Source organism: Erigeron canadensis, chromosome 7 (genome assembly GCF_010389155.1).
Source record: "Erigeron canadensis isolate Cc75 chromosome 7, C_canadensis_v1, whole genome shotgun sequence".
In the NCBI taxonomy this organism is placed as follows: Eukaryota; Viridiplantae; Streptophyta; class Magnoliopsida; order Asterales; family Asteraceae; genus Erigeron; species Erigeron canadensis.
In genome coordinates, this window is record NC_057767.1 from 25,781,077 (window position 1) to 25,805,200 (window position 24,124).

Below are 24,124 nucleotides of genomic sequence, written 5' to 3' on the forward strand. Positions count from 1 at the left end.
AACTTACACACTTACACATGTGTAAGTTACACATGTGTAAGTTACACATGTGTAAGTAACTTACACATGATTTTTCTATGGATCCATCGCCGGAAAGTCTTAGTGTTTTTCAAAAAAGTCTTGTATATCGTAGTAGATCATGATGGTGTACAAAAATCAATGGTCCTAGTTGGTCCTAAAATAAGAGGTGGTCTCAAATATATATATCTGTTTTCTACTAACATCACATTATGGATGCAGGATCTTTTGCTACTCCTTCCACTACCAAATCGCAATCCCAATTCCTTCAACGTCGCAATGCTCGCAAAATTGTATTTCCTCTTTCCTTTCTCCTCAATTTACGGTTTTTTCTAATATAGTTTATTTTATGAAAATTATCAATAAAGTTTGTGTTTTTTCATCTGGGTATTAGATATAAAGTTGTTTCTTGATTTAAAGTCCTAAAAGATCCATTCTTTATTGTCTAGAAATTTTGTCGTTTTTAATTACCCCGTGTTGTTGTTTTATGTCAAGATCCATTCGTTAGTGTTTTGGTGTTCTTGGATTCGAAGTCTTGTTTTTAAATTCCTAATTTGCGGTTTTGTTTTGGGTGATTATAGACTTGGGAAAGAACCCTGGATGTACCTGATCTTGCCGATGATTTTTACTTGAATATATTGGATTGGGGAAGCAGCAATGTTCTTGCAATAGCTCTTGGATCAACAGTGTACTTATGGGATGCTACCGACTGTATTACGTCAGAGCTTGTGACTGTTGATGATGAGAGCGGCCCAGTTACCAGTGTCAAATGGGCACCTGATGGACGTCACATTTTCGTTGGTCTAAACAACGACGATGTCCAGCTTTGGGACTCAATGGCTAATAGATTGGTATGTATCTTATCTTTGATCTTATAAATACATGATTTTGATGTTCATTTTAAAAAAAGTTGTGAATTTGGGTGGTTTTGTGGTTTTTCTGGGCCACCTAGAGATTCTGTTAAAGTGGTAAAAGGAACTAAATAACTTATAATGGTTTTGAGGTTTATCATGATTAATATTACCTGTTATGACCCATTACCCGATCTGCCTAACCTGTTTATTATGCCAACTCTGATAATGAATACTAATTGACTCTTTTGATTTTAAACAGTTGAGAACCTTGAAAGGTGGTCACCAGTCTCGGGTTGGTGCATTGGACTGGAACAACTACATTCTCACTACAGGAGGAATGGACGGACTGATTGTTAACAATGATGTTAGAATCAGTTCACCCATAGTCGAAATCTACTCTGGCCACCACCGAGAAGTTTGTGGCTTGAAGTGGTCAGCCTCTGGTCAGCAATTAGCCAGTGGTGGAAACGATAATCTTCTTCACATTTGGGACAGATCCATGGCTTCTGGAAATGCTCCAACTCAATATCTTTACAGGCTCGAGTATCACACTGCAGCAGTGAAAGCCCTTGCTTGGTGCCCATTCCAAGCTAATCTTTTGGCTACCGGAGGTGGTGGTGGTGACAATTGTATCAACTTTTGGAACACACACACTGGTGCTGGCCTGCTCTCGGTTGACACAGGGTCACAAGTGTCTGCACTTCTTTGGAGCAAGAACGAGCGTGAGCAGCTGAGCTCACATGGGCTTACACAGAAACAGATGACTCTATGGAAGTACCCCTCAATGGCTAAGATGTCTGAGATCACTGGCCATACTTCAAGAGTTCTTTTCATGGCACAGGTATAGTCAAAAATATAAAACATTTTGTTTTTATTAAGTTTGATTTTAGTTTAAAAAATTGGTCCTTAATGATAATATCGATTTCTGATTGCAGAGCCCGGATGGATGTACAGTTGCAGTTGCTGCAGGAGACGAGACCTTGAGATTCTGGAACATTTTCGGGAGCCCTGAGGTCGCTGTGATATAAAGATTACTATCTTGTAGAACCAAATGAACAGTAACATCTAAACAATTATAGCTCAGTTTATATAGTGTTTGGCAAATACAAAACATTACTTTCTTAACACACACACACACACACATTTAAACTATCGCTACAGGATGTTAGATGAAGATAAATTTTATTTGTGTCTCTGCTTTGGTATCTTTATTAAGCAATTTCAGCCCATTTACATATTAACTGGTGGTCAGGTTTTTATCCAATGGGTCAAATGGGTAAATGAAATAAATATCCTAGATAGGAAATGGGTCAAAAGGTAAAAGTCACTCAAGTTTTCTTTTAATGAGTGGAACCCTAATTAATCACTATTTCCAAAATTTAGATGGTTAGTGTAATAGTTCTATTTTTCTTTGTAATTTAGTCAGTCACGCTAATTATCTCAAAAATACAGAAATATTGAACAAAAGTATTGTCCAGTTGACCTGACCTATTTTTATATGTGCCAAAATTACTTACATTTGACCACAACTTACTTTTACCTGACATTCAACTGGTCACTTTGCTGCCTCTACTTCCAATGACATTGAACAGAAATTATCAAGTACACTGCTTTCTTTTTCTTGAATTTACATCTATACATTCTGTCCGTGGCTGCATGGTTATGCAACTATTGAGACGTTTAGGCAACAAGGGTGATTATAGTGCAGGAAAATCCTATGATAATGCTTCAACGAGTCAACAACCCGTTCTTGCACATTAAAAAACATATAACATTGACAAATATATTGAGTTTGGAAATAGATTTAAATCTTAAAATTCTGATCATACATTTTCTACTTGTATGTATGGAGGTTAGCGACTTGCTGGCTTGTTCACTAGAAGTCTAGAAGTAATTCTATGCTACTTCTTGTAGTTATAAGTTATCTCATTTTCACCTATTTTAAAAGGCATAATGACTCAAGTCACTTGCATTGTGAATTCAGGAAGGCGTTTTTGATGCCGACAAGGCTTACTTGGCTGCCATTGACAATTTCGGTGCCATGATGTCCAAAAGCAATGCTCATACACCAGATGGTATGATTTCCCTTGGTCTTTCAGATACTATGTTATGGTAATATGTTTCAAGAAGCTATGTTAGGGCAACGGCAATCAAAATAAAGAACTTAGGGAATTTTGTTGTTCTATGCCGTTTAAGGTCTTAGCAAAACATATTTCAAAAATACCACTTTGAGACACTTTTTTCGATACCCGAATATGTAGGCAACGGATGAGTACAATATTTCACTTGACTCTTCAAAGTATAAAGAGTTAGTGGTCACCTTATAGCATTTGAGCTGGTGTTGAAATGCCTGGGAAGTCTCTTTAGTGAGTGATATGTTAGAAAATAGAGATTGGGAATGAAAGTTCTCTTAAAGCACCTGGGATGAATAGTATTCTTAGAATAAGATGAGACTTCTGCAAATTATAAAACCTATATCTTATGTTAGAATCCTAACAAGATGATAATGTTATTACAGTCCCTTGATACTTAACTTGCTCCACGGTTATACACATAAGCTTTTCATATTGTTTCTACTTAATGGCATAATATAGAGGTGACAATTTCTCTTTTACCTACGACCGGGTCGGTATGGGTTATATAATTTGGGTAAAGGATTTTTACCCTGGTAAATTTGGTATGGGTTATATTTTATCTCTAATTGTACAAACACTTGGAAAATCATCCGCCGTGTATCCACATGTATGGATACATCTTACCTTTAATTATTAATTTAGTTAATAAAAGCATAAGTAGAAAAGGGTTTGGGTGTTAGTTCACTTGATACGAGTTTTGAAATGCTATGTGTCGCACCAGACCTGCTTATTTCGCCACCGCTAGGAAAAACCCGTCAGGCATTATCAGTTTATATATATCTTTGTTGGATGAACGATGAACTTCGCTTTCCTTGTGCCATTGATTGATCTTTATCTTTATTATTCATAATAAATATCAATGCGCTCTCACACGTACTCATATAAAGGCATTTAGAAATAATTTATTTGTCTACAATCAGGATCCATCTGTTTGGGTCAAGAAACCCAAAACATGCCCAAATATTTTTACATGTGATCTGATGTAAAAGTGTTGGCTTCCAGTTCTTATCAGATGGGCCATGCAATTACAACAAAGGTCTCGTTTACGGACAAGAAACTTTAGGGAGAAAGATAAGTTGTGGAGCCAGGGAAAAAGGCTTTACGAGAATGCACTTGTCATGGACTCAAACGATTTCCAGGTAAAAGAAGCCCTGCCTACATGCGATCTGAATTAAGGTATAAGAACTATTATTGGTCTTTTTGACTCTAACAGTCGATTATGGCATAAGGATGCAAGTTTTTTTAGCATATTTGAACGTTCTTATATCTTTTCGAATTCGTTAAACAACTGTAATGTTCAAAAACATAGAAATAATCTTATAGTAATTTGTAATTGATGCACATGTAATACCATTGATTTTGGTCAAACTCCAAATTATAGAAACTCCAATAATTGATGTTGCTAATAATATGATATTGTTGTTACTTGCCTGCTGCTGTAAATTGTTTTATTTGCTGGGTGAACATTACTTTTGTAATTCATTGTATCAAATATGACTACAGCCGTCAAATAAAGGCGACACACATCTATATGTAAACATGTCTACTTGGGTTATACTTGGTCTCAAATGTGGGTACACTTTAAAACAAAGACTAAATGCATTGAAAGTCGTGTAAATTGTATTTACAGTGTATGAAACTTCTGAATCGTTTCATTTCATAGTTTGACTATCTTTGTAATAATATAGGCAATAGGCTTGTGGAGTTGTGGGCTTGTGGCTATTTAGTTTCAACCCATTATCCAACTTGTTCATGTTGCTATCTAGACTGTCAAAGTGTCAAGTAAATTTGACATCAATTGACATGTTTTTTGAAAGCCAATACACAAATAAGCTCCTGAGAAATTAATTAAACACCCACTTCGTCGGAATTGGGCTGCAAGAGAGATATTGAGTGCTACAATGGATTTAGTTGACGGCCTTCATCTTCAAATTGTCTCTCAGAAAAAGGAATCTGGGTCTACATATAATGCCTGTTATGGGGCAGTGTTATCGTTCACTATTCCTGAAATGGTGGTTATTGAAGTTGCGAATTCGATTCATGTAACCTACAAATAGATGAATTTGGATTATCTTTTATCTAGCAAATGGGGCAAAAGCTATGAGCCTATGAGTGAGTAACTGTATTCAAATATAGAACGTCATCTCGATTTATAACCCAACTCAACAATATTATAAATTAAAAAAATTGATTTCTCTCTAATCAAATTTTACACTCCTATTAACAAACCCAACCAAAATTAGTTTTTTTACAGTATTAACTAAACATTTGTTTTATCACTTATTAAACTAAGAACTTAAACAATTATAAATCTTACTTTTTGATAAAAGAGGATCCAAAAACTAAATTTCTTTAAAAGTTTACACGTGGCATACACTGCTATCTCCTAAAACAATCTTCCTTATTTTCTCTTTTATACTTTGACTTTTTCTATTTAAGGTTTCCACAATTTCTCCTCTATTTACCCAGATTTTTCTTTATAAAGTTTCAATTTCAAACATATGAACCTCCGTTTGTCCACCACAACGATTGAATTCAAATTCTTTTGCTTTCAAGTTGTTTTCTTTTTCTTTTTTTTTTTCTTTCTTCTTATTTTTTAATATTTCAAATTTACATTTGTTTTACTACAAAAAGATAATTTTAGTTTCTAATAGCGATAGTTGGTGTTAAACGGTTTGCTCAAGGATTTACAAACATTATTACGAAGAATGAAAATAGGAATATATTTCAAGAGCTTAGAGCTTAGAGATGTTGATGGGATGTTGTATTTATCCTTCCAAAATTTTATCATTATGGGTTTGCTGCACCACTATACATTTCACCTCACCAATTAGAAAATATGGAGGTAAAATTGTTTTCAGTTAAATAATGGTGCCAAAATTATGATTTCTGAAAATGACTAGATGATGAATCACATGCCTGATATCTTTTCTTTTGGGTAAAATTCTTTCCATAAACTCAAATCTGCAATTTGTAAAAAGCGATGCTTATGTCATATCTTCCATTGTTAGAAGATTGCTATAAAACTAGATGGTCAAAAAGTTAGTATGTAAATGTAAAGACATACTATCATTAGAGTCAGTTTTCAATATGTATACTTAAAAGTATGTGTATGATTAAATGTAAAGTTAATTTGGTCAAGTATAGCAACCTATTGGCATGTCTTAAGTGGCTAAGTGGATATTTGGTAAACTTTGGGGAAGCAATGACCACTCCCTCCCCTTTACAGACGATATTAGCCTCATATTTCATGTGCACCAGCCACCCGCCACGAACATTTACGTTGTGGTTGACTTATGGGCAATACACTTTACATGACTCTTCAATTTTACCCGCACACTCTTAAGTAACGAAATAGTCCTTAAGATCATGTCGCAAATCTAGGAAATTGAAATCATTTCAGAGCATAGAGATAAGTCAATGATGACCCAATGATGGTGAATGGTATAGAGTCGTTACTTTTGGTAATTATCTATCTTTTTAAATAAGATGACTTTTGGTACGTTGATGATGTTGATTTCGAATATGGAACTAAGCCTTTCATTTTGAATTTGTAATGTGTATTAACAGGTTTGTGTTTGATCCTAAATAATGTTGCACTTTTGATATATCTCGCGCATATAATCTCTCATACATATATATAAATATAAATAATAAATAATAATAGCAATCTTTTTAAGTATTATCGATTATAAAAGGTTTAATGTAACATCCTAAATTATTAAGCCAATGAAAATTAACCTCTATTATAGTTTTGACATTAAATTAGTTTCCTAGTATTTTATTTTTGAATATGGGATTGTTTTAGTTGGAACTTTAGCGGATAGCGGGTATTTTACCCACCAAAAATATTATGGGACGTGGCATGTAGAAAGGATGTCCAGCCATTTCATTCTTGTTGAATCATCTCTCCACTATCTTGATTCTCCTCAATTCTTCTTATTCTTCAATCTAATTCCAAGCTTAATCTTCCAAACAATTCAAGTTTCCATCAAAGATTAATAATAACAATAATTTTATAACATCTAAGAAATTTAAAGGATTGGGGTTTATGCCTAGTGGTGGTGGCTGAAATTTCGAGGAAGAAGGAGGAGAAATTAGGGCTTGAATTCATGATTTTCGTTCTTGAAACATTAAGGTAATTTTCTTATTAATCATAGTTTTAATTATTGTAGAAATTAGGGTTCTTATTATTAAATTGAATTGGGGAAATTGGGGGTTTTCTTTATATTGAGTAAATTGATATAATATGAATTAGGGTTCTTGTAAGTTAATCAAATTAGGGTTTTAATTGAGTTGCATGATAGATTTTGATGAATGGAAGTAAGAAGAAATCTGGACAGATTCTGCCCCTGAGTTTGAAACGAGTTAAACACCTTCATGACAGCATTTTCACTTGTTGAGTCGTAAAAAGAAAATGTAGGTCATTGTGTTAGCAAAATTCTCCCACTGGAATGAGTTCAAAATTCGAAGTAGAACTCTAGTTATGAATTTTTGAATCCAGTGGCGCAATGCTGATCTTTCAGCAAAAATGATTCTGATGTCTGTTGTTAAAACGGGTAAAACACATTCTTTCAAGTTAATTCATGTTTTGGTCACTGAATATAAAATGTACTAAAATGTGTTAAGAAGAAGTGTCCACTGGAATGAGGTCAAAATATGGTGTAGAACTCAAGTTATGGTCATTTGAAGGCAGTAGGGTCAAAGCTGTTTAACAGCAGCAGTTTTGATTTTTAAAATGACCAAAAGTCACCTTTGAAGGACAATTCACATATTGGTCACTAAAGATAAAAGGTAGATATATGTGTCACCTAAATTTGGCCACTGAAATCAAGTAAAAAGAGTAAGTAGAACTTGAGTTATGCTTGTTTGAAGTCTGCTTGGTCAAATATGAAAATGACGAATTGGGTATGAAAGTAAGTTTTGGTCAAATGAGAATAATATAAGAGATACATGTTTGATGAACCAACCCAAGATTAATATAAGATTGTAAATGAGGGGTTGGGTGTTGAAATGCTAGTGATTATGGCTAGATGGCCTAGTATGTGATTGATGATCCTTTATGCGTTATGATTTGTTGCTAGGATGAAGCATACATGTTTTGTGTTCATGCGGTCTTCTTGATTTATGATTTTGGTTTTCGCGGAGGAGGTGAGTACTCTTGCATACCTTTATGTTTACGTTGGGTCAATTACCATGAGATGCGAATGTTCCAAGCATGGTAATTGATTTGGCGTGAAGCCCATGTGGGGCATTGTTAATGAGGCCTAAGAACCTCCGGGGCCTAAGAATCCCGATAGTTGATGTGAAATGAGGCCTAAGAACCTCCGGGGCCTAAGAATCCCGATAGATATGATTTGTTATGATTGTTTAGCTTATATGGATCCATATATGTGTTGATAGTGTGCAAGGTGAGCATGTAAATGTGGCATGACGGTGTCATAGGTTACATGTGAAAGTCCTTGCACTTTGCCCTCCTTCGTAGGTATAAACGTATGCAAGATTATTCACTAAGCTTTGCTTACTTTTTAGTTGTTTACCCTTTTATAGGTTGTCCCGGATGCGGAAGAAAGTAAGTATTGTAAAGATTGAAGTTAAAGATGCTTAATGGATATGGGTTGCTTTGGTTAAATGCGGATAATGGTATTGGTAATAGGACCCATAGTGACCCCTTTGAACTATCGGCTCTTTGTACACTTGTTATGTCTTTTGGAGAATTATTATGATGTCTAGTGTTGGACTCGAGTTTTTGGGTATTTCAAATGGGTCGTTTTGTAGTTGTAATGTATTGATTTTGTTTAAACGTGTTTTGGAGAAACTCATAATCCGTAACAGGTTTGGATGATGATTTTACGAATGGGTCATGTCGAAATTTCTAATTTTGTACGTCGTCATTTGTACGATGTCAACTCGGGTAATTGACCCATTGGTGGTAAAGTGAATGTTTGGTCAACGGATACTTTTACCTTGCATATTTCTGAGTCGATAACTTATTTGAACTTAGAAATGTTGTGTTATGAAGTTTGGTTTTGATTTTGGTAGTCTGTAAGTTTGATTAAGCATCTAGCGATTTTTGGTGTTGCTGAACTGGTGCCCACTACGGCGCAGTGGGGGTAATTTTACCCACTGCGGCGCAGTGGGGATTCTCGGTTCCAGGAAGCATGTTACTTCCACTGCGGCGCAGTGGGTATATCAAAAAAAAAAAAAAAAAAAATCCTTATTTTTCTATTTAATCGAGTTGTGTCGTTTCATTTAAGTTCTTATTTTCCTAATCATACCCGGGTAATCACCCGGGTTGATTAGCTAGTGTTAAATAATACTCTAGCAAAGTACCACGCGTGAAGCGAACAAGTTGGATGAAATTTGGATTCATAAAACAATTAGATATTTTTTTCACCAATCGACTTCTTCTTTTATTTTTTATTATTAATTTTTTTTCCCCCACAGATTAGAATGGTCTAAGTACCTTGTTGATTATTAACTAATAAAGTCATTGCAATGAAATTAACTCACAAATTACAAAGTTCCCTGTGGCGGTGATGAAATAATCGTCTTTAAATGATGCGGGACTTCAACTATATTGTTTGTTTCTGTATTATTTGTGTTTTTCTTTAATCAAAAAATCAAAATAGGAAAAGTGACAACCAGGTTTAAAAGAGTGAAATATAAAATTTAAAGAAAAAAAAAAAGAAAAAAAAAAAAAAACAAACAGAAGAGATCTGTATTAAAAGCAATACAAGTACAACGATTTTGTGTTTAAACGGTTTCATTATTATAGGGTATGTTTGGCACAAAACTTTGGAGCTTGAGGTTTGAGCTAGGGGCTGGGGCTTTTTTTTCACCTTTTGGGGCTTTTAGAAGTTTTTCGGGGCTGAGGCTTTTGATTTCTTATGTATTACCAAACAGGGCTATAATTTTCAAAGGAGCTTATTATTAAAAGTTAAAGGCTTTTAAGCCCTTAAAAGCTCCTAAAATCCCCTTGTCAAACAGACCCATAGTGTACAATCTATAATACCTTATAAAAGAAATGACCTATTTTTATATTAGGTAATTCTACATTTGAATTACCAGATTTGCCCTTGGACTTTTTTGTTTTTTTTTCTTTACATAACTACCCAAAATCTCTAATAAAACAGACCGCCTTCCCCACTACTGCCGCCGTATTGCGCGGGTACCATGCTCGTTAAATTAAATTTAAAAACGTTTAGTCACCTAAAACCAAGATAATCAAAAGGGAAAATTACCTCCTTAGACAAATAGAAGAAGGTGGGTCTTGCATTGGACATAATTCTAAAATATTCCCAATTTAGTCAAAATAGGCGTGTGATACAGTATTAAAAATCACGGATGGAATTTAGCCAATTAAAATATTACACGTGCCCTTCTTTTAGTCTATCTTTATTTTCATCTTTTCAAGTTTCCGAATTCCAACCTTTCCTTGTTTTCTGTATCTCTTTAATTCAGTAACAAAAAAACGAACATGGGATCAATTGGATTTTTAATCTCAATTCACGTTTTGTAATCTATAATTCTAAGACTTTGTTATAAGAATAAATTTGCAAAAGATTATGCATGCATACGAATTGAATAACCCATTGGTTGAGAAGACGATCATCTATTTGGTCACATTACATGAATGAAATTGGTTATGGAACAACCAAATTGATTAATACAGGATATCAAAGAACACATTGCTACTCAAACAGCCTTGTAGAGCAAGAACACATTTCCCTTCTGTTTGAAAGAGCCTTGAACAGGCCACACAAAACCAGCGAGAAACAGTCCTCGAGGAGGGCTGAAATCAATACTTGTTACCCTCTGAAGACGTGACCAGCATCCCTCTTTTAGCCTCTGATTCGAGCAGCCCATGAGACTTGGAAATCATCATGAAACAACCTATTTGGAAAATCGATGAAGCTGTAAAACTGCTCTGAATCAGCCTTTCGCATTATTTTTGAGCCATGAAAGGTTGTACTTGTAACACCCCAACTAAGGCGGAACAATGAGATGTACAGAAAGTCGAGTAACCAAAACAAAGGATTATAAATAACATTCACCATAGTTTCATTTGATAAAAGAATTTACAATTGTACAAGCATGTGAACCAATTTCCAAGTACAAATGCGTCCACCGTACTTGAATATTAAGTTCACGAAACAAATAACAAACACATGAAGTAGTGTACTACAATGATCAAGGCGGATTCCATTGCTTATCACAAGGTTTGATCTTTGACTCCAAAGGGCAATGCAAATATTCATGAAGCATATAAATCCTCAATGCTTAAGCTTATTTCCTGAAAAGCATGTAGAAAAAGTGTCAACTACGAAAACGTAGTTGGTGAGTGCATAGGTTTTTATATAAATCTTGGTACATCACCGTTTTAATACTTAGAAAAACTGATTACTATTACATTTCGAAATATCCAAACCATATGATCGACAAAATTTTCATATCATGTTATCAAGTTTCCAAATACCATAATGTCATATCAAGACTTGGAGAATCTATAGTAAAATTTCAGGTTCTCATTTGTCAAATCATCATGAGAGAAAAAGTATATAAATCGATTAATCGTATATCATACCAAAATCATTCGATTACCAAAATCATTTCAATATCACCAATTTCAACGTCTTTCAAGATATCATATGAGGGACAATACCCAATCCGTGTGTCCAAACAATTTCCAATTATGACCAAAAATAAAGAACCACCAAGAAGGACCTTCAAATATCTTTACGAATATTCTTTTCCAAAAACGTATGTTCAAATCTTAATACTCAAATCTTAATATCCAATCATTTCAACTTCAATTTCTTTTAACCACGAGGGCAAAACTTAAATAGCTTTTTGATGAATAAATACTTGAGCCACTACTACTACCATTTTCAAGTCCAAGCTTTATAATACTTCTTATCTTTGCACAAGCTATCAATCAAGTGCCTTACTTATACTTGGGGTCGTGTCATGAGGACGATCGATTAAACTTACGTAGCTAGAACACCCTAATGGTCGGACTGGAAGTGATGGTCGTCACGAAGGCAACCAACCTTCCACCGTTACACTCTGGATGGGTGGATGACTCCTAGTTGTGCAACTATCTAACTACAGGCCTCCCTTAGGAGTAAATAGTAGTGTACCGAAAAGAAAACGGGTTGACAGAACTCAAGTTCATCATATAACAATTATCACTTGGAACATATGTTATAACTTCATATCATATTCATACTTATCAAGAGTCACTTCATATATCAAACTTTCTTTCAAGAAACGCTTCATATATATAGGTATAAAATAACTTTACTTATCATGCTTTTCACCCCGAAAGTTAAATACATAAAATAGTTTGAAAGGGGCTATGACTCACCTTGATATGCCGCATATTATATTCACTTATCCAAAATGGGTACTTCCCATCAATCGCTCCATCATACATCCGTCACGTTTCTCAATCACATTTGAAAGCCAAGACTATCCCTACGATAGGACTAATACATGTAAGTTCCTATCTTAAGCCATCACTTAGAAATGCCACTTTCATTATGTTGCTATCAATTGTGGAATCCAAGTATATTGCCAACATTCGCATTGTTTTGGTTGTAGCGATTGATGGTGTAAAAGGTTACTTTAATTACATGCGTAGTTATAAGTTGTTAGATTTTTTGTAACTTGGCTTCATTTGTGGTTTCACTTGGCATCTTAGGTCATCATGTAGAAATATCATATTAAGTTATGTTATCCTTATTCATCATTTGTTGTGTAATCGATTTTAGCGTGAATTAACATTTGTGATATCAATATATAGCTTGGTTAACATAATTACTTATGTCAATCTCACTTATCTTTGTTTTATTTTGATTACACTTATCTCATGAAATTCGTTTAAGTGTTATGGACCATTATCAATTGGACCTTAGGTGTCATGGGCTTTTAAATGTTTTGGGCTTACATTAGTTATTGGGCTTTACCTTATTTGGGTTAGGTGCATAGTGGGTCATAGTGGTTATTGGGCTATAAGGCTTATTGGGCCAAGTGGGCCTACTGATTTGTGTTCCTTATGGGTTCATTATTTGGGCCGGGTTAGCCCATTATGGTTCTTAGTTCATTACATAGCCCATTATGCCATTTATAAGATTACTTACAAATTTTCTGTTTTATACTTTATTTTTAAGAAATGTTAGCTACTATTTTGGGGTCAAGACGAATTATTTGGACCTTCATGATTTTTACACAGTGACTTATATGTATCTAGTATTTTTGTGAATTTTTGGTGAATTTTTAGATGATGTTTGGTGTCCGTAAAAATTATCCAAACACAAACTGTCCCGAATGGGCACTGCTTGCGACATCAGAAGTTTTATAAAGGTTCTTGATGTTCTAATTGTTAGAAAAATCCCATGATTTTATTTTAAGTTCAAAACACATTGAAATTACTTTCCACCAAGTATGACCTCCTGTAACTTTATGGATTAGGAGATAAAAATTGTTAAAATTTATAAAATATTCATACAAAATTTCAGTTTTGACCAGTTTTAGTAGAAAAATCATATCTTTCGTTTGGTTTAGTTTTTTTGAGTAATTCCAGTTGGAAGTTAATCTTAACTCATTTGTCTACAAGTTTTATTTTGATATTTTGTCTTGAAAATGTCCTCACATGTTCAGTTTACCCGTTCTAAGACAGGAGATCAATTCTGTCAGAATGTTTATTGGTTAATGCATCCCACCAATGGTTTTGTTTGCTTGCTTTAACCTCTAGATTCCCACTAACAAAATTATTACTTTGTTTTGTATCTCTTAACATCAAATATACAGATTATATCAAATTCAAAATCATAACCATCCATCTCAAATCCCCAAATCAAAATCAATCAAAACTAGTGCAAATCTAAGCATGCATGTTAAGATCTATCACTTTCAAGCTCAATCAACTTATTATCTTTTATGTGTGAGACTTTTTAATGATTATTTCTTATTATTCCATCATTTAAATATGCATGCATGAATAGATATATGTGTATTTAGTGATAAAATGAAAGGTAAAAGGAGTGGTAATCAAAAGAGTTCAAGTTATCAACCTTTGAAGATCAAAATAACAAGATGGGTTGTGGTGTTGGGTCTTGTTCTTGATGGCAACCCATGAGTCGTTTGTTGGCTGTTACAAGCTCAAAAATAAGGGAAAATAAGCTATCAAATGAAAGAAGGGATGAAGAACAAACAAAGGAACATGTTGAGTACCCATTGATAATCAAGAACCAAAAGGAAGGAAGAAGATGGGACTTGTTTGCTCCTGTTTTCTGCTGCTGTTCGATCAGCCCCTTAGAGGGCTGATTTCATGACCTTGTTGCCTCCAAATCGACTCCATGCTTCCACCATACATGACTCTAGTTGTTGGATAATCAATGGAACTTATTATTACACTAGATTAGTTAGTTTCAAGCTCCATTTTGCCTTGGAGAAATCTGAAAATGGAGAAGGAGGTGGAGATAGTTGAGAAAGAGTTTTTGGGAGGAGTGTGTGTTGTGTTTTCAAGAATGAAAGGTGTGGGGTGGTGTGTGCAGATGTATGGACGTGGGAGAGAGGAGGAAAAGGAGTTAGGAGGATGCCTATTGGTCTAATGGAGTGGTGTAGTGGGTTAGGAGTGAACTCATTGGTTAACCCAAGTGGTTTGTGTTGGGTTTAAGTCCTAACTAGTGTTTGTATGTATGTATATGTATATGTGATGTATATTTATGTGTGAGTGTAAGAATAAGTGGGTTAGTTGTATGTTGATTGGTGGATTTTATAAGAGTTTATATGTATAATAAGTTTAAGTTGTGTGCATATCTTTTAATTGGAAGACTTATTCAAATGTTGCAATATATTTATGTACTTATTATTATTCAAGCTTACTATTATGTACATAATAGTTTATAAATCTATTTTCAAGATGGTCATTATATCTTTGTGTTCAAATGTACGTCAATTAGTTTGGCGTTTGAATTGTTGGTCCTTTGTGAAGATTTATGATTGTTATCACAACTTGTGAGTCTTACCTTATTATTTATATAACTTAACTTCTCGAGATTCAATTTTTGGTTCATTGGCATTTTGTCAAGTTCAATTAGAACTAATATCTGTAGCTTGAGATCGGCTTGATTGATTATAGTAATTGGTTATAGCATTTCTAAGATAGCTAGTCATCTATGGTATTTTTAAGGCATCTCACCATACCATAGGGCAATTATCACTATGCTTTGAATGTCTAAAAGGTCGATTCTCTTAATAAATCTCTAGGGATAAAGTCCAAGTAAATTATCCTACTCGAAATTTGAGGGTTGTTACAGTACTCGACACCCTCTAATTAATCATCATCTCTCATTCATGTTTCGATCTCTGTGACAACTCGCTCACTCTAGTTTATGTCCAAAATAGCTTCAATAATCAGACTGTAACAACCGTGGTTCCTGACCTTTTGACCATATGTACAATTTAACTAACTATCGAGTTGGTTAATATAGTTCAAGTGCAATTTGAAGTTCATTAAGTGCAATGTGTACATATAGATCAATTTGTCGTGCAATTTGGGACGTATGTGTTAGTCGAGGTCATTAAGTTAAGTTATGTTGTGGGTTCGTTTTGGCATTTGAAGGATTGACGATTTGCTATTCGTCGAATTTGGCGGAGCGGGAGCCTACCCTTTTTGGAACTTAGAACGGCCTCCCCCCTTCCATTTCCTCCTCCACCCATTTCATTTCTTATCATTTCTCTCTTTCTTTTCTCTTGCAAGAAAAACACACACAAACAAACACATATATCTCTCCCTAAAATTCTTGCATCCAAACATTGTTATTAGTGAAAGTGTTAGTAGATTCAAGGATTATTATCATTATCATCATCATCTAGCAAAGATTTGAGTTATCAAAGTGCAAGAAACTTCTCCTTTAGCTCAAAATTCGGATTTATCACTTAGTGAAAGTTTTGGTAAGTTAAACTTGACTCAAAATCATCATTTTATGTTTATTAACTTGTTCTAGTTGATTTCAAGTAAATTCGGGTCACAAATCGGGTCACAAATCGGGTCAAAACGAATTAGGGTTCAATTAGGGTTTTGACATGGGTCAAAATGGATTTGAGCAAGGATTTGATGTTATGAATCAAAATTATGATATGGGTTATGTTCAATGATGTTAAAATATGGTGATTTATGCATAAAAATGTGTCTCGGAGCTTCCTTAGTCGATCTTGAAGTCAAGAATCTGCCCAGTCGGAGCACGGCCGCTCAGATAGACGCACCGTGCTTGTGGTCGTGCTATGTGCCCAGTTCTTCCCGTACTGCAGACGCTCACACGGCTGACCGTGCGAGCGGCCGCAGTATTTCTGTTCCTTCCCCAACTTTTTCGTTTGGTTATCGGTCGACTTTTAATGATCCAAAACTTGTTTATTGGTCTTATATTAACATACTAAGGTTAACAAAATTGGTTAAACACATTTCTAAACACTTTGATTTTCAAGTGGAATTTTGGTGCTAAGTCATTGAACCGTGTCTAACCAAAACTCTTCATTTGTCATTTAAACGTTCTCGAATGACTTATAAAACATCTTTAGGGGAAATTGTGGTATAGTATAACTAGTATTGACCATGTCTTGTATTGTGACATATATTGTTAGGTCGTGGACTTTGGACGACCATTGGGCATTCATAGCTTGATATTAACTTGCTATTGCCAATCAAGGTGAGTTCGTAGCTCCCTACTCGTTTGAGATTCGGGCTGAAAAGTGTACAACCTTTGTGTGTTAACTTGTTGTTCGTGCAATTATGTGTTGCCTTGATTGATGACATAGTTCAATTGAGCATACGTTTGATTTCCTTGATGATGACATGACTTGATTGTGCATATGTTGAGTGTCTTAAGTGATGACATTGTTTGATTGATGGAATTGTTAACGTGTAAATACGTGGTTGTTATATGATTATTGTATGTGCGTGTTTGGTTGACTTTTAGGTTAGTTGTGTATATATGGAAGACGATAATACCTTCGAAAGGTTGGAGATGTGGTGGGAAGGCTGCGGGTGACCATATATATAAGCATCAAAGGCCTTTCAAAAGTAGTATCATACGAAGTATATACACATAGTGTTTGTTTCTGGGTGGACATTGATGGTCATGGTGCAATTGATGTACAATGAAGTACATTACGCGCAATTGAGTACAATGAGGTACATTACGTGTAATTGAGTGCAATTGAGGGACATTGATAGACATGTTGGGCATTATAGAACTTGTTAGATACTTCTTGATATCATTATTACTTGTTCTTGTTTACTATGCGTATTCTAAATACTTTGTGTAGTTCATTATGTGAGTACATATGTGAGGGTCATTGATGGACATTGATTGATTATGTATTGTTTGAGTATGATTGATTTATTTATGATTAGGGTAGTTGTACATACATGGAAGACGATGATACATTTAATGAGTTGGAGATGTGGTGGGAAGGCTGCGGGTGACCCTGTATACAAACATCTAAGATTCCTTAAATGTAAAGTCGTATGAAATGTATGTGCATTGTGCATGGTTGAGTTCATGGACATGATGGACATGATGACATTAAACGAGTACTTATGTACTTGATGACATTAAACGGGTACTTATGTACTTGATGACAATATCGATGACAATAGAGGGACAATGTGTGCATGTACAAATAAACGGGTACTTACGTACTTGATGACATTAAACGGGTACTTATGTACTTGATGACATTAAACGGGTACGTATGTACTTGATGACAATATCGATGACATTAGAGGGACAATGTGTGCATGTACAAATAAACGGGTACTTACGTACTTGATGACATTAAACGGGTACTTATGTACTTGATGACATTAAACGGGTACTTATGTACTTGATGACAATATCGATGACAATAGAGGGACAATGTGTGCATGTGCAATAAACGGGTGCTATACGTACTTGATGACAATTGGATAACATGAGAACAATTGAGGGACACTGATGGACATGTCTGGCATTTTAGAACTTGATGGATATTTGTTGATGTCGACATTCTGTGTTCTTGTGCATTATGTGTGTTCTAGTTATGGTATGATTGTGCAATGGATACATGTGGGTCCAGGTTGCGCTACGAGCCAACCTATATTGAGTACTTGCGCCTTTTAAGGACTTACTGTAAGTGTGTTCCTTGTTCATTAGCTTAGTTCATATTGTGAATGGCTTTGGCATTAGATCCTCGTCATTTGCCCCTACGAACTCACCAACCTAGTGTTGACCTTGTGTAGTACACTTTTCAGGTAACCTTGTGAATCCAAGACGTGGTGCTTGATGGATGTTTGTGCTAGAGTTTGGGCTTGGTCTTACATGGATCAAGGATTCTTTTGCCCCTATCTGCATTATGCTTTATGTACTTATTTGTTGATGATGGATTCACCGAATCCCTTTAATTTTCATATAGTTCAAGTTCTACGATAATTCCATGCATACGCTATATCTTTTCGGTAGTATTTCGAGCCTAGCTCGGGGTGTTACACAGACCCAGCAGATCTAGATCCATATATATGTACGATATTATTCATGCATAAAAATCTATTTAAATTGAGCCATAAATACGATGAATACGTTTCTGTCTCATAAAGCGACAAGATACATATTGGCTGATTTTTTGAGTCAGATTTTTTAAACGCCGCCACATAATAATTTGAAAACTTATTTCCAATCAAGCACTGCACTTGCAAGTTACAACAAGTGGTAACTAGTCTCAAAGGTTTAATTTATGCTTGATTGAAACCCCCAAACACTCTGATAAATCTTAGATGAACTAGTTTTTTTTTGCTTTCAAACGTGGTGTTCGTTTCATTGTTTTGTTAAAGAAGAGAATTGAATATGAGATCACAGAGGGAAAAACATCGAGAGAAGAAAAAGGAGGATACGGAAAAACAAGGACACATGTAATATTTTGATTGGTTATCTTTTATCCGTGAATTTTTATGCCGTATCACACGGCTATATTGACTAAATTGAAAAAATTTTAGTATTATGTCCAATACAAGACCTACCTATTTCTATTTGTCTAAAGAGGTAATTTTCCCTAATCAAAAAGTCCAAAAAGAAAAAAAAATGAAAAACTCTTAGAAAAAAGTTTATCGATAGGCAACGGAACCATAGAGTCTAAACTAATGAATCATCATAACACCACCACCTTATTATATTTAGGGCTTCAAAATTTGTTCATTCCAAACAGGTGCTTTTCATTTTTCTTTCCTTCAACTTATTTGTTTTTTTTTTTTTTTTTTTATATTAAAAACCAAAGTTAGATTAATTTGGGTTACCTTTTATTTCTTTTAATAGGATTGCAGTAATTCCAAAAAGGTTAAAATTCGGAGGCTTGATTCATCATTATAATAGTAATATTAATAATAATAATAATTATTACAAGAGTGGAATGGGGCGTTTTTCTTCAACTTCAAAATCAAGTATCCAACCAAAGGTATACAAAATTTTAGAAAGTTTACACATTTAATGTAGTAAACTTTTTATAATTTAAAACCATTTTATAAAGTGTAGAAATTTGAATGTGTGTTTGGGTAAGCTTATTTTCATGGCTTAGCTTATTGGGTTTTTGAAAATTTTTTATAAGCCCTGAAAACAAGCTTTTGTGACACTTGTGAATTCATATTCGTATTCGTATTTTTGTAGGAAATGGCAGAGAAAGAAAGAGCTGATGAAAATGTAATCGCCGACAATACGTTTGACAAAATGACAGTTCAAGAGCTTAAAACGAAATTGAGGTACTTATGAATATGTTTTTTTGCCAAGGTGTAATTTTCATTACTATGGGAATGAGATCAAAGTATCAGACCATAATGATTATTAGCGGTTTTATTTCGACTTATATAGTGTGGGCCAATGTAGGTTGTGATTTTGTCTTTAACGGTCAAAGTTATTGTATTTAGCTAAAATGAGAACGGGTCTTTTGTCGGACCGCTTGGAAGTCTCCCAAAAGTCTCGTATTTAGCTAAATTGCTTATTGTGTTTAGATAGAGCAGATAGGCAGTTTTTGAGTATTTGAAGTTTTGAACAAATGCAAATTGCTTATTTGAGTGTCAAATAAGTTGTAAATATTTATAGAGAGAATTGCTTATCCTATTTGTATTATTTTACCTCTTTTATCCTTAAATAAGCAGAATTGCAAAATGCTTAAACAAATTCATATCTGATCATTGTGTTTCGTTACAACAGAAGCAAATCCAAATAGATTCTTCTGCTTTACGTTTCGTTGCTACTAAATTTCTAGTTTTGCTTCTTTAAACAGTTGTAATTACTTAATTAACAATAACAAAAACCAACTTGGGTTGCACTTGTTATGATTTTGTATCTGTAATCACAATGTTTTTGAATTGTAGGAGCATGGGGGGCTCTACAAAAGGTTCTAAGCATGATCTCATATGTACCTTGAAGAGCTTCTTTGTGGAACAAGCTGATGGTACTAATATCTGCTATTCATGAACTCAATCTGGTTGTTACACATCATTTAATATGGTCACAATATTTTAAAGCTATATATGTAGGTTCAGGTGTTTTGAAGTATTATTATTATCACTATCAAATCTTTAAGAATATGTATTTGTATATTATGAAGTTTCTCAAGTCGTAGTTGAAGATAAAAAATCCATGAAAGCAACTCAAGTTGATGGTGAAAAGGGTCCCAAAAGGAAGGCTAAAAGTTCATCAGTTGAGGGGTACCAGGAGGTTATCAACACAGTTTCTGTGAATAAAAGCATCAAGAGACGGGCAAAACAAATCACAACGGATGTAAACATTGCTTTGGAGACTTTTAAAGATATTGAAGATTCTACTAAGGTGGATATTGTCGAACAGCAAGTTGAACCATGGACTGTTCTTGCTCACAAGAAGCCACAAAAAGATTGGATCGCTTACAATCCTAAAACTATGAGGCCGCCTCCTCTTGGTAGTGATACAAAACATGTGAAGTTAATGTCTTGGAATGTCAATGGTTTGAGGGCTTTATTAAAGTTAGAGAGCTTTTCTGCTTTGGAACTTGCACAAAGAGAAGATTTTGATGTGCTTTGCTTGCAAGAAACAAAATTGCAGGCAAGTTTCTCCCCTTCATATCAAATTTTTTTATTTTTATTTTTTAATACTGTGACCTACATTAGAGGTATTAATTTCCTCATCTGTTTATCAGTCGGTTAATTCGGGCTGTGTTTTATCTTTAACGGATTCAATGAGTCATATGAAATTTTATACTAAAAAGGCGACATGCCTAACTGGTAAAATGGATAGAAAGTCGCTCAAAATCTGGTTTGATGTATGCAAGATAGCCTAGTGTTTGAGAGAGACAATGTACTTACAAGGGGTCTCAGGTACAAATTTTACTAGTTGACATCTTGGGGTGGCCAGGGAAAGGTTCAGAAACGACCACTGGAATAACCCGGTTAGCCCGCGTACGTGTGAGTCAAATGACTCGCATTCGATAGGAGCTGGGTAACCCCAACAAGGAAGACCTTTTCCATTTGCCCGTTTATATTGATTGTTATTGTACTAGTATTTTTCTGTGCAATCAACTAATTCTATTATATTTAATTTTCTTAATATGGACAAGAAATTTTGTGGTCAACTCAATCTGTTCTGATTTGAACTTGTATTAAAGCTGACCTATTTTGATCTTCGACTCAAACCTGTTTTGACATCTTACACCATCCACTTGACCTGACCGTGTTGCCACCTATATGATATATATATATATATTCTTAAACAAGAAGATTTTCCGGGTGAACAATGAGATGGCAAGTGAATGAGTGAAATTATTGTACGTATGATTATGGGGTCGGTACGATACACATATGGTGAACAGTCAAAGCGAGGGATGGGGTCTAGTATATATATATAATATATATATATATGGGAAAAGTGAGTATGAGGCTGTTATGCACCCAACTTGGGTGAAAAACCCCTCACATACTAATATTTTAATATTTTAAATAAATACATGGCCCCCCATGATTTTTACCTTTTAAAAAAAGGTATGTGATGGGTTTTTCACCCAACTTGGGTGCCTAACAGCCTCATATTCCCTTCCCCCTATATATATATATATATATATTAGAAAGAAACACTGCCAGTGTTAAGTCATATATCTATTAGAAGAGCACTGCCAATGCTATTATAATCTATCAAGAAATCTGCAACTACAACCACCAGAAGAATTTTTATTCTCAACAGTAACAGTAAATTTATAAAGCAAGTATGTACTTAAGCTTTTAAGCTGATGTCTTTCACTTCGTGTGTACTTATATATCTTAGTTTTTTAGAAAATTCCTTATATCATGTCGGGCCTTTTCTTCTTTACGAAATGGACAAAATTTTAAGTGAAGACTCTGTGTTTATAGGTTTAGTCAAGACTATTAAACTTTGTAAACTTTTTGTTGCGTTTTTCTAATAACAGGAGAAAGATGTAGAAGCAATAAAACAACGTCTTTTGGAAGGATACGACAACAGCTTCTGGACTTGTAGCGTCTCTAAGCTTGGCTATTCTGGTACTGCAATTATCTCCAGGGTATGATAATTCCTGTTTGTAGCAGTATCTTATGTAGATCATTATATAACCATATACTAAACAGCGGTACCGTACATATTATTTGATAGGTTGTCATTCTTATATTTTTTGAAAGGCAGATAATTGACGATATTTTGTCATTCTGACAGATACCGCCACTTTCTGTCAGATATGGACTTGGCATATCAGACCATGATAGTGAAGGAAGGCTCATCACAACCGAATTCAATTCATTCTATCTAATTAGTGGATACGTTCCTAATTCCGGTGATGGTCTCAAAAGGCTGGTAACTATTTGTACATTTAACTAAAATGCTCTTTAAATTTGTTACCACTCAAAGTAATGATTTTTTGTGCCTTCTTTATCTAGTCATACAGGATAACAGAGTGGGATCCCAGTCTTAGCAATTACATTAAGGTAATTTCTGTAAAAATAATTAAAATATTATATGATTTATGAATGTGTTGTCTATACTCTATATCACGGGTTATTTAATTTATTATTATCATTGTTGTAATTATTTTTATTTTTTTGCTGGTAAAACTGAGTAATGAATTTGTTTCTACAGGAGCTGGAAAAGTCAAAACCTGTTATCTTAACAGGTGATCTAAATTGTGCTTATGACGAAATAGACATCTACAATCCTGCGGTAAAAAGACCATACTCTGAAGGGAACTAAACTAAATATCAATTTTTATGATCTAGGATAGGACTCAATTTCTTAGTTTTTTTCATTATTCTTTGTAGGGAAATAAACGAAGTGCGGGTTTTACTATCGAAGAAAGAAACTCATTTGAGGAAAATTTTCTGAAAAAGGGTTTTGTTGATACCTTCCGGAAACGTCACCCTAATGTTGTTGGCTATACTTACTGGGGTTTCAGACATGGTGGCCGGAAAACTAATAAAGGTACCCGTTTTTCCTTTATTTGTGTATATTATATATCCCCTAAATTGCTATTCTATATGCTCTGACACTCAAGACTTATAACATATGTTATGTTCCATGGTATGTTTTATGTGGCAAATCTTAGGATGGAGGCTGGACTACTTCCTTGTATCTGAATCTATTGCAGATAAGGTTCATGACTCCTATATTCTTCCAGATGTTCTGGGCAGTGATCACTGTCCTATTGGACTTGTTCTTAAGCTGTAGTACCCAGGAACCAAATAGTAGCAGTTTTGATGATGTGAAACGAAAGCATTATGCATCGCTGGATGAAATAATGGGGACTAATACTTTTGCGCTGGGTGTTAACGTTTGATATTTTAATGACTTAGTCTCACCATTCCAATTTGATCAGCGAGGAATGATTTGACTATGTACTAACCCGAAAAGATGAAGGTTTAAGCTAGCATATTCCATCTCTTTAATGATTAGGCAAGTCGTCAGCATGAGACTTAGTTTAGGTTGAAATATTAATGAAATTTTCTAATCCTTAGGTTTTGAGGTAAATTGTACAGTAGCTTTTGAAGGATCATTCTTTCCCTTAATGGCATGCTTTTGTTTGGATTTGTGAGGTACCCGACATAGA

At 34.5% G+C, this 24,124-nt stretch overlaps 2 protein-coding genes and 1 long non-coding RNA gene across 6 annotated transcripts; all 3 read left to right on the forward strand.

Annotated features, from left to right (window-relative positions):
• The first annotated feature begins 191 nt into the window (after positions 1-191).
• Positions 192-4,432, forward strand: LOC122607406 (cell division cycle 20.2, cofactor of APC complex-like). 4 transcript variants are annotated; one of them, XM_043780375.1, is made up of 6 exons: positions 192-311; positions 600-869; positions 1,132-1,713; positions 1,808-1,913; positions 2,730-2,762; positions 2,857-2,947. In XM_043780375.1, the coding sequence occupies exons 1-4, from the start codon at positions 231-233 to the stop codon at positions 1,898-1,900; spliced, it is 1,026 nt and encodes a 341-aa protein (XP_043636310.1). In that variant the 5' UTR covers positions 192-230; the 3' UTR covers positions 1,901-1,913; positions 2,730-2,762; positions 2,857-2,947. The 4 variants fall into 4 exon arrangements, with proteins under 4 accessions (XP_043636310.1, XP_043636309.1, XP_043636308.1 ...); XM_043780372.1 differs by lacking the exon at positions 2,730-2,762 and adding an exon at positions 4,010-4,432 and having other exon boundaries at positions 200-311; positions 1,808-1,885; XM_043780374.1 differs by lacking the exon at positions 2,730-2,762 and having other exon boundaries at positions 2,857-2,944.
• A 3,684-nt stretch (positions 4,433-8,116) lies between these two features.
• LOC122607408 lies at positions 8,117-8,864 on the forward strand. The gene is made up of 2 exons (XR_006325035.1): positions 8,117-8,158; positions 8,558-8,864. It is a non-coding gene; the product is annotated as an uncharacterized LOC122607408 (long non-coding RNA).
• A 10,288-nt stretch (positions 8,865-19,152) lies between these two features.
• Positions 19,153-24,104, forward strand: LOC122607429 (DNA-(apurinic or apyrimidinic site) endonuclease, chloroplastic). Its single transcript, XM_043780400.1, has 11 exons — positions 19,153-19,255; positions 19,363-19,501; positions 19,711-19,802; positions 20,418-20,497; positions 20,654-21,126; positions 22,481-22,591; positions 22,741-22,878; positions 22,962-23,009; positions 23,161-23,241; positions 23,340-23,499; positions 23,624-24,104. The coding sequence occupies exons 1-11, from the start codon at positions 19,191-19,193 to the stop codon at positions 23,743-23,745; spliced, it is 1,509 nt and encodes a 502-aa protein (XP_043636335.1). The 5' UTR covers positions 19,153-19,190; the 3' UTR covers positions 23,746-24,104.
• The last annotated feature ends 20 nt before the right edge of the window (positions 24,105-24,124 follow it).

Coding starts and splice junctions, on each gene's coding strand:
- LOC122607406 (XM_043780372.1), top strand. CDS start 231: ATGGATGCAGGATCTTTTGCTACTCCTTCCACTACCAAATCGCAATCC. Junction 1,714..1,807: donor GAGTTCTTTTCATGGCACAG/GTATAGTCAAAA, acceptor TTCTGATTGCAG/AGCCCGGATGGATGTACAGT. Junction 1,886..2,856: donor ACATTTTCGGGAGCCCTGAG/GTCGCTGTGATA, acceptor TTGTGAATTCAG/GAAGGCGTTTTTGATGCCGA.
- LOC122607429 (XM_043780400.1), top strand. CDS start 19,191: ATGAATCATCATAACACCACCACCTTATTATATTTAGGGCTTCAAAAT. Junction 19,502..19,710: donor AATCAAGTATCCAACCAAAG/GTATACAAAATT, acceptor GTATTTTTGTAG/GAAATGGCAGAGAAAGAAAG. Junction 22,879..22,961: donor GTGATGGTCTCAAAAGGCTG/GTAACTATTTGT, acceptor TTCTTTATCTAG/TCATACAGGATAACAGAGTG.